The 17,796-nt window shown below is 39.0% G+C and overlaps 1 protein-coding gene across 1 annotated transcript; it reads right to left on the bottom strand.

The window, feature by feature from the left end:
• Positions 1-13,207: 13,207 nt before the first annotated feature.
• LOC110778966 (transposon Ty3-I Gag-Pol polyprotein) lies at positions 13,208-17,482 on the bottom strand (the record flags this gene model as incomplete). Its single annotated transcript, XM_056827491.1, is given in 3 exon segments — positions 13,208-16,334; positions 16,337-16,561; positions 16,564-17,482. Coding segments are annotated over 3 exon segments (3,603 nt in total), but the record flags the coding sequence as incomplete, so codon positions are not given.
• Between the last annotated feature and the right edge of the window lie 314 nt (positions 17,483-17,796).

Consider the following 17,796-nt stretch of genomic DNA (forward strand, 5'->3'; position numbering starts at 1 on the left):
GGTAGATTATTGGTGCCCTTGATTAATTGCTGCAAATGTTTACGTGATGCATAATGTGTTTTACTAACCAGCTATGTGGGCCATTCATGATAATGAATGGGTGAATGGTATATATTGTATATGTACTGTTTTGCAGGTTATGAAGTGACTAGTATGGCCCAAATAGGATAGAAAATATGGTCTGCGTACCATTAATTTGAATGTAATTGGTCTGAAGTACCAAAGTTATTTTTCAATTCAAATATGGTCTGCGTACCATCAAATAGTTGTAATTAGTTATAGCTTATCCTATTTGAAGAAAATGGTGCCTCCCACGGAGATTTTCAAGACGGACTTTGAAGTTAAAGCTTCAAGATGAAGTCGGGCCATACTAGATCACATTTATCTTATGCATGTTTTAAGTTATTTATTGCTTTTAAATATGTCTTAAAATGCATGAGATCAAAGCTTGATTATGTTGCATGATTAAGGATTTTAGTTCACTTAAAATCTAACCAACATAGTAAGAGCCTTAAGTTCCAAACTTAAAAATTGAGTTAAAAGGTGCCATGCCAAAATATACACTTGCTTGGATATCCTTTACATCAATCTAGTAATAGTTTTCGCTCAGCGAGGTGTTACTTATTGGTCCTAAAGGGGCAAGGTACACAAATAATATGTGAGTACATGTTAGTTTTGGTGAAACTCAACGATATAAGTAAGGAGTCCTTTTATGTCGTGGCAAAATCGATAGGTTTACCTAATAAGTTCTTAGACGTGCCTATCAACCAAGAATAGTTTCTAGACTATTAGCAAAAGGCTTTTGCTTACCTAAGATGTTCTAGGATTAAGTCGACAAACTGTGCTTAGTTCTTCAATGATTTTAGGATCTTGGAATCATTTTATTCACACCTGCCGGAACACATAACTTGAATAAAATGCTTAATAAACATTGAATTATGCATGTATGCTAGAATTTAAGTTTATTAAGAGAAACTGTGAATGGTTATTTATTTGTTTATTCTTTTCAATTGTAGTTTTAATATGGCAAACAACAATCAAAACATCATCATGGGTTCTGAGCTTATGGTCAAGCTGAACCTGACAAATTTTCTTGAATGGGAAGCTAAGCTAGTTGAAATAGTCAAACTCAATGGACTTGAGTATGTACTGTCACATCCCATGCCAAGCTACTATGCCAGAGACATGACCCCTGAGAGATTTTACGCCTGGGATGCGGATCTCAAAAAGGTTATGAGTCTCATGCTGAACAATATCCCTGATGATTGGGCTAGAAGGTTTGTAGCCTATGAACCTTTTACGCTCATCAAGAATCTGAGGGATATCTGTCGTGGAAGTACGGAGGACAGGGACCTGAACGTCCATGAGTTGATTGAATCAATGTCTGGTCTAAAGGTTAGTTCTCCCAACAGGTGTTATAGGATGGAGGTCCAAGAAACACATGTTCAGCTCCTTCGCACTAAACAGAGGGTAGGCGTCCCACTGAGGTTCCATGTGGATCTTATGTGTTCATATTTTGATCGCCTAAGTCTACTAGGAACACCAATAAGCGAAAGGATGGCAGTCTCTGTCTTGCTCAATTCACTACACAGTGGGTTTGGTCGCTTCAAGCAACAATACCTAAGTGAACCAAGAGAAGAAACAGTTGCAGAATTTATTCACCTTGTCAGAAAGGCTGAAATAGTACTGGACTGTGAAGCCAAAGATTTACTCAAGGCTAGAAAGAGACCATTCAAGAAAGGTGGAAAGTCCAAGGGCAATGCTAAATCAAAGCAGGACAAGTCCACATCAAGCTGTCTTTATTGTGATGGAATAGGCCATTACAAAAGAGAATGTCCAAAGCTAAAGGAAGATCAGAAGAACGGAACAGTCGTTCCATCTTCAGGTATTTTCGTTATAGACTGTATACTTGCTAATTCAACTTCTTGGGTATTAGATACAGGTTGTGGCTCACACTTATGTTCCAATCCACAGGGACTAAGAAGAAGTAGAAAGTTAAGCAAGGGTGAAGTCGACCTACGAGTGGGAAATGGAGCACGGATTGCTGCATTAGCCGTAGGAACTTACTATTTGTCGTTGCCCTCCGGGCTAGTTTTGGAACTGGAAGAATGTTTCCATGTTCCAAGTCTCACTAAAAAACATCATTTCAGTTTCTTGCTTAGATGCTAAGGGATTTTCCTTTATAATAAAAGACAATAGTTGTTCGTTTTATTTTAAAGAGATGTTTTATGGATCTGCTAGATTAGTCAATGGACTTTATTTATTAGATCACGACAAACAAGTATATAACATAAATACCAAAAAGGCCAAAAAGGATGATTCAGATCTCACCTATCTGTGGCATTGTCGATTAGGCCATATAAACTTGAAACGCTTAGAAAGACTTCAAAGAGAAGGAATTCTAGAACCATTTGACTTAGAGGATTATGGTAAATGCGAATCATGTTTACTTGGCAAAATGACAAAGCAACCTTTCTCTAAAGTTGGAGAAAGAGCAAATGAACTATTGGGTTTAATCCATACAGATGTATGTGGACCAATGAGTACAAATGCTAGAGGTGGTTTCAGCTACTTTATCACTTTCACTGATGACTTCAGTAGGTATGGTTATGTCTACCTAATGAAGCATAAGTCTGAATCCTTTGACAAATTCAAGGAATTTCAGAGTGAAGTAGAGAATCAATTAGGCAAGAAGATCAAGGCACTGCGGTCTGATAGAGGCGGTGAATATCTGAGCTATGAATTTGATGACCATCTGAAAGAATGTGGAATTCTATCAGAATTGACTCCTCCTGGAACACCACAATGGAACGGTGTGTCAGAACGGAGGAACAGAACCTTGCTAGACATGGTCAGGTCAATGATGGGTCAGGCCGAACTTCCATTAGAATTTTGGGGACATGCACTAAATACAGCTGCACTCACTATAAATAGAGCTCCGTCTAAAGCTGTCGAAAAGACTCCATACGAATTATGGTTTGGAAAGCCTCCAAATGTGTCTTTTCTTAAGATTTGGGGATGTGAAGTATACGTCAAACGATTAATTTCAGACAAACTTCATCCAAAATCTGACAAATGTATCCTTGTGGGCTATCCAAAGGAAACAAAGGGGTATTACTTCTACAATACATCTGAGAACAAAGTGTTTGTTGCTCGAGATGGTGTCTTTTTGGAGAAAGATCACATTTCCAAAATGACAAGTGGGAGAAAAGTAGACCTCGAAGAAATTCGAGTCGAACAACAAACTCTAGAGAATGCTCAAGATGACATTCAGGATGAAACTCAGAGATCTTTAGAAGAATCTGGTGAGAATCATGGTCAATCTAGAAATGTTACCCCGCGTAGATCGCAAAGATATAGATCTCAACCGGAAAGGTACTTAGGTATTTTGACGAACGAGAGCTATGACGTTCTATTACTTGAAAGTGATGAACCTGCGACTTACAAGCAAGCTATGACGAGCCCTAGCTCCAAGCAATGGCAAGAAGCCATGCAATCTGAATTAGACTCCATGTCTGAAAACCAAGTATGGGATTTGGTCGATTTGCCAGATGGGTACCAAGCCATTGGAAGCAAATGGGTTTTCAAACTGAAAAAGGACAAGGATGGGAAACTTGAAGTTTTCAAAGCTAGATTGGTTGCAAAAGGTTACAGGCAAGTCCACGGTGTGGATTACGATGAAACCTTTTCACCAGTTGCAATGCTAAAGTCTATTCGAATAATGTTAGCAATCGCTGCATATTACGATTACGAAATATGGCAGATGGATGTCAAAACTGCTTTCTTAAACGGCGTTTTAACAGAAACTGTGTTTATGACACAGCCTGAAGGTTTTGAGGATCCAAAGAATGCTAAAAAGGTATGCAAGCTAAAGAAGTCAATCTACGGATTGAAGCAGGCATCCAGGAGCTGGAATATACGTTTTGATGAAGCAGTCAGTGACTTTGGTTTCATCAAGAACGCGGACGAATCTTGTGTATACAAGAAGGTCAGTGGGAGCAAAATTGCTTTCCTAGTATTATATGTCGACGACATATTGCTTATCGGAAATGACATTCCTATGTTGAACTCTGTCAAGATTTGGCTTGGGAAATGTTTTTCGATGAAGGATCTAGGAGAAGCACAGTACATATTGGGCATCAAGATTTACAGGGATAGATCTAAAAAGATGATTGGACTTAGTCAAAGCACTTATATCAATAAGGTGCTTGATAGGTTCAAGATGGCGGACTCCAAGCGAGGCTACCTACCCATGTCTCATGGAATGACTCTAAGCAAGACTCAGTGCCCAAAAACACTTGATGAGCGTAGACGAATGAATGGGATTCCATATGCATCATTGATTGGTTCAATAATGTATGCTATGATATGTACACGCCCGGATGTTGCGTACGCACTCAGTGCTACGAGCAGATACCAGTCAGACCCAGGAGAGGCGCATTGGACTGCTGCCAAGAACATTCTGAAGTACCTGAAAAGGCACAAAGATGACTTCCTGGTCTATGGTGGAGATGGTGAATTAATTGTTAAAGGCTATACGGACGCAAGTTTCCAAACCGACAAAGATGATTTCAGATCACAGTCTGGGTTTGTCTTCTGCCTCAACGGAGGAGCAGTAAGCTGGAAAAGTGCTAAGCAAAGCACCATTGCGGATTCTACAACTGAAGCGGAGTACATTGCTGCACATGAAGCAGCAAAGGAAGCTATATGGCTGGAAAATCATATGAACTTCCTTAGCCATATAGCTTCCTTTGTTGCTTCATGTGCAGCAATGTACTCCGCTTCAGTTGTAGAATCCGCAATGGTGCTTTGCTTAGCACTTTTCCAGCTTACTGCACCTCCGTTGAGGCAGAAGACAAACCCAGACTGTGATCTGAAATCATCTTTGTCGGTTTGAAAAGTTGCGTTCGTATAGCCTTTAACAATTAATTCATCATCTCCACCATAGACCAGGAAGTCATCTTTGTGCCTTTTCAGGTACTTCAGAATGTTCTTGGCAGCAGTCCAATGTGCCTCTCCTGGGTCTGACTGGTATCTGCTCGTAGCACTGAATGCGTACGCAACATCCGGGCGTGTACATATCATAGCATACATAATTGAACCAATCAATGATGCATACGGAATCCCATTCATTCGTCTACGCTCATCAAGTGTTTTTGGGCACTAAGTCTTGCTTAGAGTTATTCCATGAGACATGGGTAGGTAGCCTCGCTTGGAGTCTGCCATCTTGAACCTATCAAGCACCTTATTGATATAAGTGCTTTGACTAAGTCCAATCATCTTTTTAGATCTATCTCTGTAAATCTTGATGCCCAATATGTACTGTGCTTCTCCTAGATCCTTCATCGAAAAACATTTCCCAAGCCAAATCTTGACAGAGTTCAACATAGGAATGTCATTTCCGATAAGTAATATGTCGTCGACATATAATACTAGGAAAGAAATTTTACTCCCACTGACCTTCTTGTATACACAAGATTCGTCTGCGTTCTTGATGAAACCAAAGTCACTGACTGCTTCATCAAAACGTATATTCCAGCTCCTGGATGCCTGCTTCAATCCGTAGATTGATTTCTTTAGCTTGCATACCTTTTTAGCATTCTTTGGATCCTCAAAACCTTCAGGCTGTGTCATAAACACAGTTTCTGTTAAAACGCCGTTTAAGAAAGCGGTTTTGACATCCATCTGCCATATTTCGTAATCGTAATATGCAGCGATTGCTAACATTATCCGAATAGACTTTAGCATTGCAACTGGTGAAAAGGTTTCATCGTAATCCACACCGTGGACTTGCCTGTAACCTTTTGCAACCAATCTAGTTTTAAAAACTTCAAGTTTCCCATCCTTGTCCTTTTTCAGTTTGAAAACCCATTTGCTTCCAATGGCTTGGTAGCCATCTGGCAAATCGACCAAATCCCATACTTGGTTTTCAGACATGGAGTCTCATTCAGATTGCATGGCTTCTTGCCATTGCTTGAAGCTAGGGCTCGTCATAGCTTGTTTGTAAGTCGCAGGTTCATCACTTTCAAGTAATAGAACGTCATAGCTCTCGTTCGTCAAAATACCTAAGTACCTTTCCGGTTGAGATCTATATCTCTGCGATCTACGCGGTGTTACATCTCTAGATTGACCATGATCCTCACCAGATTCTTCTAAAGATCTATGAGTTTCATCTTGAATGTTATCTTGAGCATTCTCTAGAGTTTTCGTTCAACTCGAATTTCTTCGAGGTCTACTTTTCTCCCACTTGTCATTTTGGAAATGTGATCCTTCTCCAAAAGACACCATCTCGAGCAACAAACACCTTGTTCTCAGATGTATTGTAGAAGTAATACCCCTTTGTTTCCTTTGGATAGCCCACAAGGATACATTTGTCAGATTTTGGATGAAGTTTGTCTGAAATTAATCGTTTGACGTATACTTCACATCCCCATATCTTAAGAAAAGACACTTTTGGAGGCTTTCCAAACCATAACTCATATGGAGTCTTTTCGACAGCTTTAGACGGAGCTCTATTTATAGTGAGTGCAGCTGTATTTAGTGCATGTCCCCAAAATTCTATTGGAAGTTTGGCCTGACCCATCATTGACCTAACCATGTCTAGCAAGGTTCTGTTCCTCCGTTCCGACACACCGTTCCATTGTGGTGTTCCAGGAGGGGTCAATTCTAATAGAATTCCACATTCTTTCAGATGGTCATCAAATTCATAGCTCAGATATTCACCGCCTCTATCAGACCGCAGTGCCTTAATCTTCTTGCCTAATTGATTCTCTACTTCACTCTGAAATTCCTTGAACTTATCAAAGGATTCGGACTTATGCTTCATTAGGTAGACATAACCATATCTACTGAAGTCATCAGTGAAAGTGATAAAGTAGCTGAAACCACCTCTAGCATTTGTACTCATTGGTCCACATACATCTGTATGGATTAAACCCAATAGTTCAGTTGCTCTTTCTCCAACTTTAGAGAAAGGTTGCTTTGTCATTTTGCCAAGTAAACATGATTCGCACTTACCATAATCCTCTAAGTCAAATGGTTCTAGACTTCCTTCCTTTTGAAGTCTTTCCATGCGTTTCAAGTTAATATGGCCTAATCGACAATGCCACAGATAGGTGAGATCTGAATCATCCTTTTTGGCCTTTTTGGTATTTATGTTATAAACTTGTTTGTCGTGATCTAATAAATAAAGTCCATTGACTAATCTAGCAGATCCATAAAACATCTCTTTAAAATAAAACGAATAACTATTGTCTTTTATTAAAAAGGAAAATCCCTTAGCATCTAAGCAAGAAACTGAAATGATGTTTTTAGTAAGACTTGGAACATGGAAACACTCTTCCAGTTCCAAAACTAGCCCAGAGGGCAACGACAAATAATAAGTTCCTACAGCTAATGCAGCAATCCGTGCTCCATTTCCCACTCGTAGGTCGACTTCACCCTTTCTTAACTTTCTACTTCTTCTTAGTCCCTGAGAATTGGAACATAAGTGTGAGCCACAACCTGTATCTAATACCCAAGAAGTTGAATTAACAAGTGTACAGTCTATAACGAAAATACCTGAAGATGGAACGACTGTTCCGTTCTTCTGATCTTCCTTTAGCTTTGGACATTCTCTTTTGTAATGGCCTATTCCATCACAATAAAGACAGCTTGATGTGGACTTGTCTTGCTTTGATTTAGCATTGCCCTTGGACTTTCCACTTTTCTTGAACGGTCTCCCTTTAGCCTTGAGTAAATCTTTGGATTCGCAGTCCAGTATTATCTCAGCCTTTCTTACAAGGTGAACAAATTCTACAACTGTTTCTTCTGTTGGTTCACTTAGGTATAGTTGCTTGAAGCGACCAAACCCACTGTGCAGTGAATTGAGCAAGATAGAGACTGCCATCCTTTCGCTTATTGGTGTTCCTAGCAGACTTAGGCGATCAAAATATGAAAGCATAAGATCTACATGGAACCTTAGTGGGACGCCTACCCTTTGTTTAGTGCGAAGGAGCTGAACATGTGTTTCTTGGACTTCCATCCTATAACACCTGTTGGGAGAACTAACCTTTAGACCAGACATTGATTCAATCAACTCATGGACGTTTAGGTCCCTGTCCTCCGTGCTTCCACGACAGATATCCCTCAGATTCTTGATGAGCGTAAAAGGTTCATAAGCTACAAACCTTCTAGCCCATTCATCAGGGATATTGTTCAGCATGAGACTCATAACCTTTTTGAGATCCGCATCCCAGGCGGAAAATCTTTCAGGGGTCATGTCTCTGGCATAGTAGCTTGGCATGGGATGTAATAGTACATACTCAAGTCCATTGAGTCTGACTATTTCAACTAGCTTAGCTTCCCATTCAAGAAAATTCGTTAGGTTCAGCTTGACCATAAGCTCAGAACCCATGATGATGTTTTGATTGTTGTTTGCCATAGTAAAACTACAATTGAAAAGAATAAACAAATAAATAACCATTCACAGTTTCTCTTAATAAACTTAAATTCTAGCATACATGCATAATTCAATGTTCATTAAGCATTTTATTCAAGTTATGTGTTCCGGCAGGTGTGAATAAAATGATTCCAAGATCCTAAAATCCATTGAAGAATTAAGCACATTATGTATTTAGACTTAATTCTAAAATCTTTTAGGTAAGCAAAAGCCTTTTGCTAATAGTCTAGAAACTATTCTTGGTTGATAGCCACGACATAAAAGGACTCCTTACTTATATCGTTGAGTTTCACCAAAACTAACAAGTACTCACAATTATTTGTGTACCTTACCCCCTTAGTATCAATAAGTAACACCTCGCTATGGCGGAAAACTATTACTAAGATCGATGAAGAAAGGATATCCAAGTAAGTGTTATTTTGGCATGGCACCTTTTAACTCAATTTTTAAGTTTGGAACTTAAGGCTCTTACTATGTTGGTTAGATTTTAAGTGAACTAAAATCCTTAATCATGCAACATAATCAAGCTTTGATCTCATGCATATTTAAGACATATTTAAAAGCAATAAATAACTCAAAACATTCATAAGATAAATGTGATCTAGTATGGCCCGACTTCATCTTGAAGCTTCAACTTCAAAGTCCGTCTTGAAAATCTCCGTGGGAGGCGCCATTTTCTTCAAATAGGATAAGCTATAATTAAACTAATTACAACTATTTGATGGTACGCAGACCATATTTGAATTGAAAAACAATTTTGGTACTTTAGACCAATTACATTCAAATTAATGGTACGCAGACCATATTTTCTATCCTATTTGGGCCATACTAGTCACTTCATAACCTGCAAAACAGTACATATACAATATATACCATTCACCCATTCATTATCATGAATGGCCCACATAGCTGGTTAGTAAAACACGTTATGCATCACATAAATATTTGCAGTAATTAATCAAGGGCACCAATAATCTACCAATTATTCAGTCCTTATTAATTCTAATCAAGTTGTTTAACCTTAAGGGATTTGTAGACCTAATCAAGAGTTTATGACTAAAAATGCTCCCACTTAAACCAATAAATTCATATGCTTTACTAATTTTAAACATAAAAATGTATTTCTAGTCTAACCGGAAACATACAAATTTAATTAAAATTTAAAGCTCATATAAATTTATAATCGAATCCATTAATTTAATTTATTTCAGTTGAATTAAACGAATTTAAATTAATTCAAGATTTAATTTTAGTAAAATAATTAGTATAAATAAAATTTATAATAATTATAATATTCAAAATTAAAATCCAAGAAAACAATTTAAATTTCGAATTTTAAAATTAATTAAAATCGTTTCCGAACTGAAAATTAAAATTAAAATTTAAAACTCGATAATCGTAACATGACGAGCACTTGGGCTTGCGCCCAAGCCCCATCGATTGCACGACCATCGCTGGCCCATGGCACGTCATCGCAGCAGCCACGCGCAAACGCAGCAAGCCAAGCTACGCTTGCGCGCAGCCTGCCCGCCCATCGCACCGCAACAGCAACGATGTGCTCGCTCGCTTGCTCGCGCAAGCCTGCGCTCGAGGCCACGCGTGTTGGCACATTGAGCTGCGATCGCTGGGCGACCAGCTCTCGCCCTCGCGCGCGCGCGCCTCTGCTTGTACCGTGCCATCGCTGCTCGCCCATCGCCCACATGCGCGCAGCGCTCGACACAAGGCAGGGCTGCTGCCTTGTGCTCGCGCGCCATCGCCTTGCTCGCTGCATTCGTACCGCATGGGCGACGAGCTCCCTTGCTCGTCGTCGCATGCCCGCACTATACAACACCCCTTAAGGGTAACACGTAGCGTCCATTGCTTTGTGCGTGCAAGTTTTATGAGTGATTGCGTAAAAAATTAAAATTTTTAATTCAAAATTAATGACAAATTAATAAAATATATTAATTTCATAATTTTAGGGCGAAAAATCGAAAATTTATTAATCAATTAATTTCCGATTAACATGGATTCAAATCTAGGTCATAAAAATTTAAAATTTAACACAAATTAAGAATTCTTATGGTGGTTTTTAATCATAGGTATCTAATTAAATTATTAATTAATTATGAAAATCAAATCAATTCTAAATTATTCAAATTTTCAACAAATTAATTATAATTACAAATTAGATTGCATAATTAACAAGGCTAGGCATTCAAACTTGTTAAACATATACAGTAGGTCAATCAAAAATTCAAGATTTATCAACAAGAATCGCAAATATTTAATTTAACATCTTAAATTTACAAACTTTTGCGTTCGAAAAACTAAAACCTCCGAAAAGTCATAGTTAGGCTTCGAATTTGGGAATTCTGGGTTTCGGCGAAAAAGACTATTTTTGTCAAAATTTTAGAATGTCTTTTACATGCGGAAAAACTTATTCGCTCACTTGACCTCATCTCAGTCCCTACGGATATCACACCTGACTCGTTGGTTAACAACGTCACAAGAGATGTTGAGGAAAAAGCAATAGTTTTTACTGACAAAGACTTACCTAAAGAAGGAGGCGCCCACAACAAGGCCCTCTATCTAGTGGTTGGATGCAAAGGACAAAACATCCCCCTAGTACTCGTAGATAACGGTTCGGCGGTAATTGTTTGCCCATTGCGAACCGCCCATTGCTTGGGGCTAGGAAGCGATGACTTCCAAACCTCCACACAAGGGGTACGTGTTAGGTTATGATACATATGACAAAACATAAATCATGCGGAAAAACCTTAATGCCAGGAAACATATTATTTACACATAATCATTTAGCATAGTTTAGATGCATACACTTTGTTGCGTGCCCTCCCTAGCTGCGCCCGAACCGAACAAGAACAAGTCTTTAGGACTCCAAGTGTCGTCCCTCCGTAGATAGTCCACAGTACGTCCGGATCCGCCTCAAGATTGACCAACTAGAATCACCCTTAAGGTGCTAGGAATTTTCGGCTAGGTTAGTGCAAGTGTATGGCTGAATTTTCTTTCAAAAACTTACCCTTTGAATACTTCAATTGTATCTATAAATTATGACCCTAGGCTCTTATTTATAGAGGTATGGAAAGGGAATTGGAATCCTACTAGGATACGAATTAATTAAACTTAGAATCCTATAAGAACCCTAATTAATTAATTTATCCTTTTAGGAATAGGAATTTAATCATATACCAAATCCTAATAGCTTTAGGAATCGTGCATGAACACAAACACACAAACGAACGGCAGCCACGAGGGCCGCCCATGCGCGTGCGTGCGAGCAGCAGCCCACGCCACGAGGCCCACACAGCCGTGGCCTTGGCGCGCGCTGGGCCTGCCTTGCGGTGGGCCTGGGCGCTGCCTTGGCTGGGCGTGTGGCGCGCGTTTGGCTTGCTGGGCGATGGCCCGGCTTCGTGTTGGGCCTTCGTCCGGCAGGCCTCGTCCGATGCTAATTCGTACGATACGCTTCCGATTAAATTCCCGGTTCCGGAATTCATTTCCGATACGAACAATATTTAATATTTCAGATTCCGGAATTAATTTCCGTTTCGAACAAATATTTAATATTTCCGTTTCCGGAATTATTTTCCGATTCCGATAATATTTCCGATTCTGACAATATTTCCGTTTCCGGCAATATTTCCGATTCCGGCAATATTTCCATTTCCGTTAATATTTTCCGATACGTACCATGTTTCCATTTCCGGCAACATCTATGACTTGGATAATATTTATATTTCCGATACGATCCATATTTCCGTTTCCGGCAATATCATCGTTTCCGGAGTATTCATTTCTTGCTTGTGACGATCTCAGCTCCCACTGAAACCAAGATCCGTCGATTCCGAATATCCATAGATGGAGTATTTAATGCCATTAAATACTTGATCCGTTTACGTACTATTTGTGTGACCCTACGGGTTCAGTCAAGAGTAAGCTGTGGATTAATATCATTAATTCCACTTGAACTGAAGCGGCCTCTAGCTAGGCATTCAGCTCACTTGATCTCACTGAATTATTAACTTGTTAATTAATACTGAACCGCATTTATTAGACTTAACATTGAATGCATACTTGGACCAAGGGCACTATTTCCTTCAGTACGAGCTTATGATAACTCTCGAAGGCCGGTGTTGGGAAAAATCAACCTCACAATACAAACCGGGCCCGTGGCACGTACCACGGAGTTTCAAATAATCGACATCAAGCCCACTTTCAACCTCCTCTTAGGACGCCCTTGGCTCCGCGACTTAGGAGGTGTGGCTTCTACCTTGCACCAAATGGTTAAACTTAACCATAACGGGGTAATTCTAGAAATACGCGCCCTCCTCTCGACGTCAGTTGTACTAAGGTTGGAACGGCCGAAACTGCAGAAGACCTTTACGGTTTTCAAGTGGATGAAGCCATCCAAGTCATTGAGGACTATAATTTAGCATTTCTAGATCCGCGTGCATCCCGGGTCATCCCTAAAATATTGCTAGCTCAAGGCTATTTCCCGGGAACTCCATTGGGCATAATGAAACAAACACAACTCAATGAAGAATAGTGTTTAAGACAGGTTTAAATAAAAGCTTAAAGAATCACTCTTAAAGCAAAGTATTCTGTTTTTAGTTAAGGAAGTGAATCACTCTCAACCTAAACTTAAAAGAGTTTAATTAACAAAATAAGTGAATTACTCTCAAATCTTGTTAATTGGATTGAATTCTTGTAGTTTTACCTCCCAAGAGATTCGTGCAAGTTAGAATAAAAACACCAAGTTTTTAATCTTTAAACACAACGGTTTATAACAATGTTCTTCAACTTTAAAATCCGCCTTCTTTGATACCCAAGCTTACATATATATATTACATGAGCTAAAAGACTTAATTCATCAGAAACTAAGCCTTACACACTAAGGAAATAAATAAAGCAAAGAAATTACAAAATATCTCCTAAAACTGACTGAAATCAGCCCACCTTCCACTTGCTTGCTTCCCTCTCTTCATTGGACGAATTTGTAAAGTAGGGAACCTATAGGAACCTTTCCTATACATGAAGACATCTCCAACCAAGAAAAGAAATCATTGATTTGCTGCAAAAAGCCTCCTGCCCAAATCAGAATAAAAGGAAGGCTTCTTTTGTGTTAAGCAAATGGGAAGCTTTCCTAGCTAGGAAGGAAAGCTTAGAATTGGCCCAAATTCTGCAACTAGCTTAAGCACCTTTATGAATAAGTTGTGAGCTTATTATACCTTGCGTTACACGTCCAAAATGTTTCCGTACTAAGCTAAATACAACCAGTTTTACGAAATCGTAAATTACAAAAACTGATTTAAGAGCTAAGTAATTAATGAGCGTAATTAGTCAAAGCGAAGCATGTTTATGACTTGATTAACAATAATTATCATTAAGCACCTGAATCACACACCTTACCAACACCCATTAGGAGCTCCTTGCTTCACCTACTTAGCTTCATTTCCTTCATTGCTTAATACGAGCACACTAGTACTAATCTTTAGGCCATGGATCTCTCCTTTATTGTGATTAAGATTAGTACTTAGCAACACTTGTGGATTGGTATCTGATTTTACATCATCCTCCCCTTCTTCAAAAGGAATTGTCCTCAATTCTTGCACATCTTCATCTTCTAAGTAAGGGGATAAGTCACCTATATTGAATGTTGCTGCCACACCATATTCTCCAGGAAGATCTATCTTATAAGCATTATCTCCATACCTCTCAAGGACTTTGAAAGGCCCTTCAGATCTAGGCATGAGTTTGTGCTTCCTTTTGCTTGGAAATCTCTCCTTTCTTAAGTGAATCCACACCAAATCTCCAGGAGAAAACACCCTTGGTTTTCGGTTATTGTTTGCTTTCTTCTTATACATCTCATTTGCCTTCTCTATGTTGCTGCGTATCTCTTTGTGTACCTTCACCATAGCTTCAGCTTGTTGCCTAGCATCTCCATGAATATAAGAATATTTAGGCAAATAAATAAGACCAATGGGTACATAAGGATTTACCCCATATACTACTTCGAATGGTGAATATTTTGTTGCAAAAGTTAGAGTTCTATTGTATGCAAACTCCGCATGGCATAGCTTGACATCCCAATCTTTTCCTGTTTTGCTCACTAAGCCCCTTAGCAAGGTGCCTAGAGTTCGATTTCTCACTTCAGTTTGACCATCTGTTTGAGGGTGATGTGAAGTACTAAATAGCAACTTGGTACCCATCATTCTCCATAGGGATCTCCAAAAGTGGCTGAAAAACTTACTATCTCTATCCGAGACAAAAGTTCTTGGTACTCCATGTAAACGAACAATTTCCCTGAAATATAAACAAGAAACATTAATAGCATCTTCTGTTTTATGACAAGGCACAAAGTGTGCCATTTTAGAGAAACGGTCCACCACCACCATGATTGAATCTTTCCCTCTTCGTGTTCTAGGAAGTGCTACAATGAAATCCATGCTAACATCCTCCCATGGTCTCTCTGGAACTGGTAAAGGAGTGTACAACCCCTTATGAAACGTGCTCTTGGCTCTTTGACAAACTCCACAACGAGCTAGAACAGCATGAACTTCTTTGATCATGTGAGGCCATGAAAAGTGCTCTTGTAATAGCACCATAGTTTTGCTAATACCAAAATGGCCAGCCAAACCACCTCCATGAGCTTCTCTAATCAGCAAATCACGAACTGGACACTTAGGAACACAAAGTTTGTTCCCTTTGAACAAGAACCCCTCCATTTGATGATAATGGTCTTTTGGACCATCTTTGGTAGCCACGAACAGGTCACTCATCTCCTCATCAAGAGCATAGAACTCTTTGATCAATTCAAACCCAAGTACCTTGGAATCCACCATATTAAGCAATAAGTGCCTCCGAGATAATGCATCTGCTACAATATTAGCCTTTCCAGCTTTGTATTTAGCAACAAAATTGAAAGACTGTAAGAATTCTACCCATTTAGCATGACGAGCACTAAGCTTGTGTTGCCCATGAATGTATTTTAACGATTCATGATCAGAATGAAGAACAAAAGCTTGTGGCCTCAAATAGTGACTCCAATGATTTAGAGCTCTAACCATAGCATAAAACTCTTTATCATAGGTAGAATAGTTTAATTTGGCGTTGTTAAGCTTCTCACTAAAATTAGCAATAGGCTTGCCACTTTGAATTAAAACAGCTCCAATACCTGTTCTACTAGCATCACACTCCACTTCAAAAGGTTTAGTAAAATCAGCTAAAGCTAGAATAGGTGTGTTACACATCTTTTCTTTTACTAGTTCAAATGCCTTTTGAGCTGCTTCATTCCATTGAAATTTTCCATGTTTAGTGCATTCAGTTATAGGAGCTAATAAAGTACTGAAATTATTGATAAACCTCCTATAAAATGAAGCTAAACCATGAAAAGATCTCACCTCAGTGATAGTTTTTGGAACCGGCCAAGAGGAAATCGCCTCCACTTTGGATGGATCCACCTTCACACCTTCATCTGAAATGATGAAGCCAAGAAAGCCAATCTCCATTTGCATGAACGTGCACTTTTCAAGCTTGCCATAGAGTTTTTGCTCTCTTAAAACTTCGAACAGTTGTTGCAAATGATTTAAGTGATCATCCTTGTTAGAACTGTAAACAAGAATATCATCCAAATAGACAACCACGAATTTTCCCAAAAATGGCCTAAGCACTTCATTCATCAATCTCATGAACGTGCTAGGAGCATTTGTGAGACCAAATGGCATAACCAGCCACTCATACAACCCATACTTCGTTTTGAAAGCTGTCTTCCACTCATCTCCCTCTCTCATGCATATTTGGTGATACCCACTCCTCAAATCAACCTTCGAAAATACCTTGGAACCACTCAACTCATCTAACATGTCATCCAATCTAGGGATAGGAAATCTGTATTTATGGTTATGTTATTCACAGCACGGCTATCAATACACATCCTCCATGTTCCATCTTTTTTTGGCACAAGTAAAGCCGGAACAGCACAAGGGCTTTTACTCTCCCTCACGCAGCCTTTCTTCACTAACTCACTGATTTGGCTTTGTAACTCCTCACTTTCTTTTGGGTTACATCTATAGGAAGGCTTATTTGGAATTGGTGCTCCGGGAATGAGATCAATTTGATGCTCAATCCACGTTTAGGGGGTAGGCCAGGTGGTAGGTCATTAGGAAAGACATCCCTAAATTCCTCTAGTAACTCCCTCAAATTGGGATCTTTAATCTCCACTCCCTCTTTCACCTCCTTAACAACCAAAATATATACAATCTGGTTGGTCTCCAACTCCCTCTCAAATCTTTTTCTCCCCAAAAATACACTCCCACACACTAGGTTTTCTTTTGGTTTAGGTTTTGTGTTTCGGATTTTTGAAGGAGGTAATGGTAATAAGGTTTTGATTTTTCCATTCTTATTCACCTTATATACATTAGTAGAACCATCATGAATAACTTTTCGATCAAACTGCCAAGGTCTGCCAAGTAGAATGTGACAAGCAGTCATAGGAATCACATCACATAGAATTTCATCTTCATAGTTTCCAATTGAAAAAGTGATTAAAACTCTAGTTTTCACCCTTACTTCACTATCATCATCTAACCATTTCAGTTTATAAGGATGTGGATGTTTAGTAGTAGGTAATGCTAACTTCTCTACAAGTTCAGTTGAAGCTACATTAGTACAACTACCACCATCTATGATTAACGTGCATAGCTTCTTATTTACCAAGCATTTAGAATGAAAAATGGTTTCTCTTTGTTCCTCATTTTCTGCCACAACATTAGAGTATAATGATCTCCTAAGAACCAAAGTTTCACCCTCCATTTCTGGATTACACAAGTCCTCTTCCTCACTTTCACTTTTATCATGTTCCATCTCTAAAAGAGATTCTTTTTCCAACTCTTCTATTTCCTCTACATCTCTTATAGTCATGACTCTTTTGGTAGGACAAGCAGATTGGTAATGACCATAACCTTGACACTTAAAACACTTCACTTTTAAGGTTTTATCATCTACAACTTTCTCCTTAACTTTCTTAATGAAATCGTTTTTTTGTTCTTATCAAAGTTACTAGTACTAATATTAGCTTTAGAAGTACTAAATGGCTTTGAATAAGACTTACTTGCAACTGAGTTCTTCTTTTGGCTATCAATTTTTATAGCCACCTTGCATGCTTCATCGAAAGTAAGGTATGGATACACCTCTACTTTCTCACGTACATCTTCATTTAGGCCTCCTAAGAATCGGCCTAGTTTTTACTCCTCCATTTCTTCTATGTCACAAACAATGGAAAGCTTCTCAAACTCCTTGATGTACTCCTCCATAGACATGGCACCTTGTTTGAGTGTGGACCATCTAACATACTGATTTTG

Source organism: Spinacia oleracea, chromosome 4 (genome assembly GCF_020520425.1).
Source record: "Spinacia oleracea cultivar Varoflay chromosome 4, BTI_SOV_V1, whole genome shotgun sequence".
Taxonomy (NCBI): domain Eukaryota; kingdom Viridiplantae; phylum Streptophyta; class Magnoliopsida; order Caryophyllales; family Amaranthaceae; genus Spinacia; species Spinacia oleracea.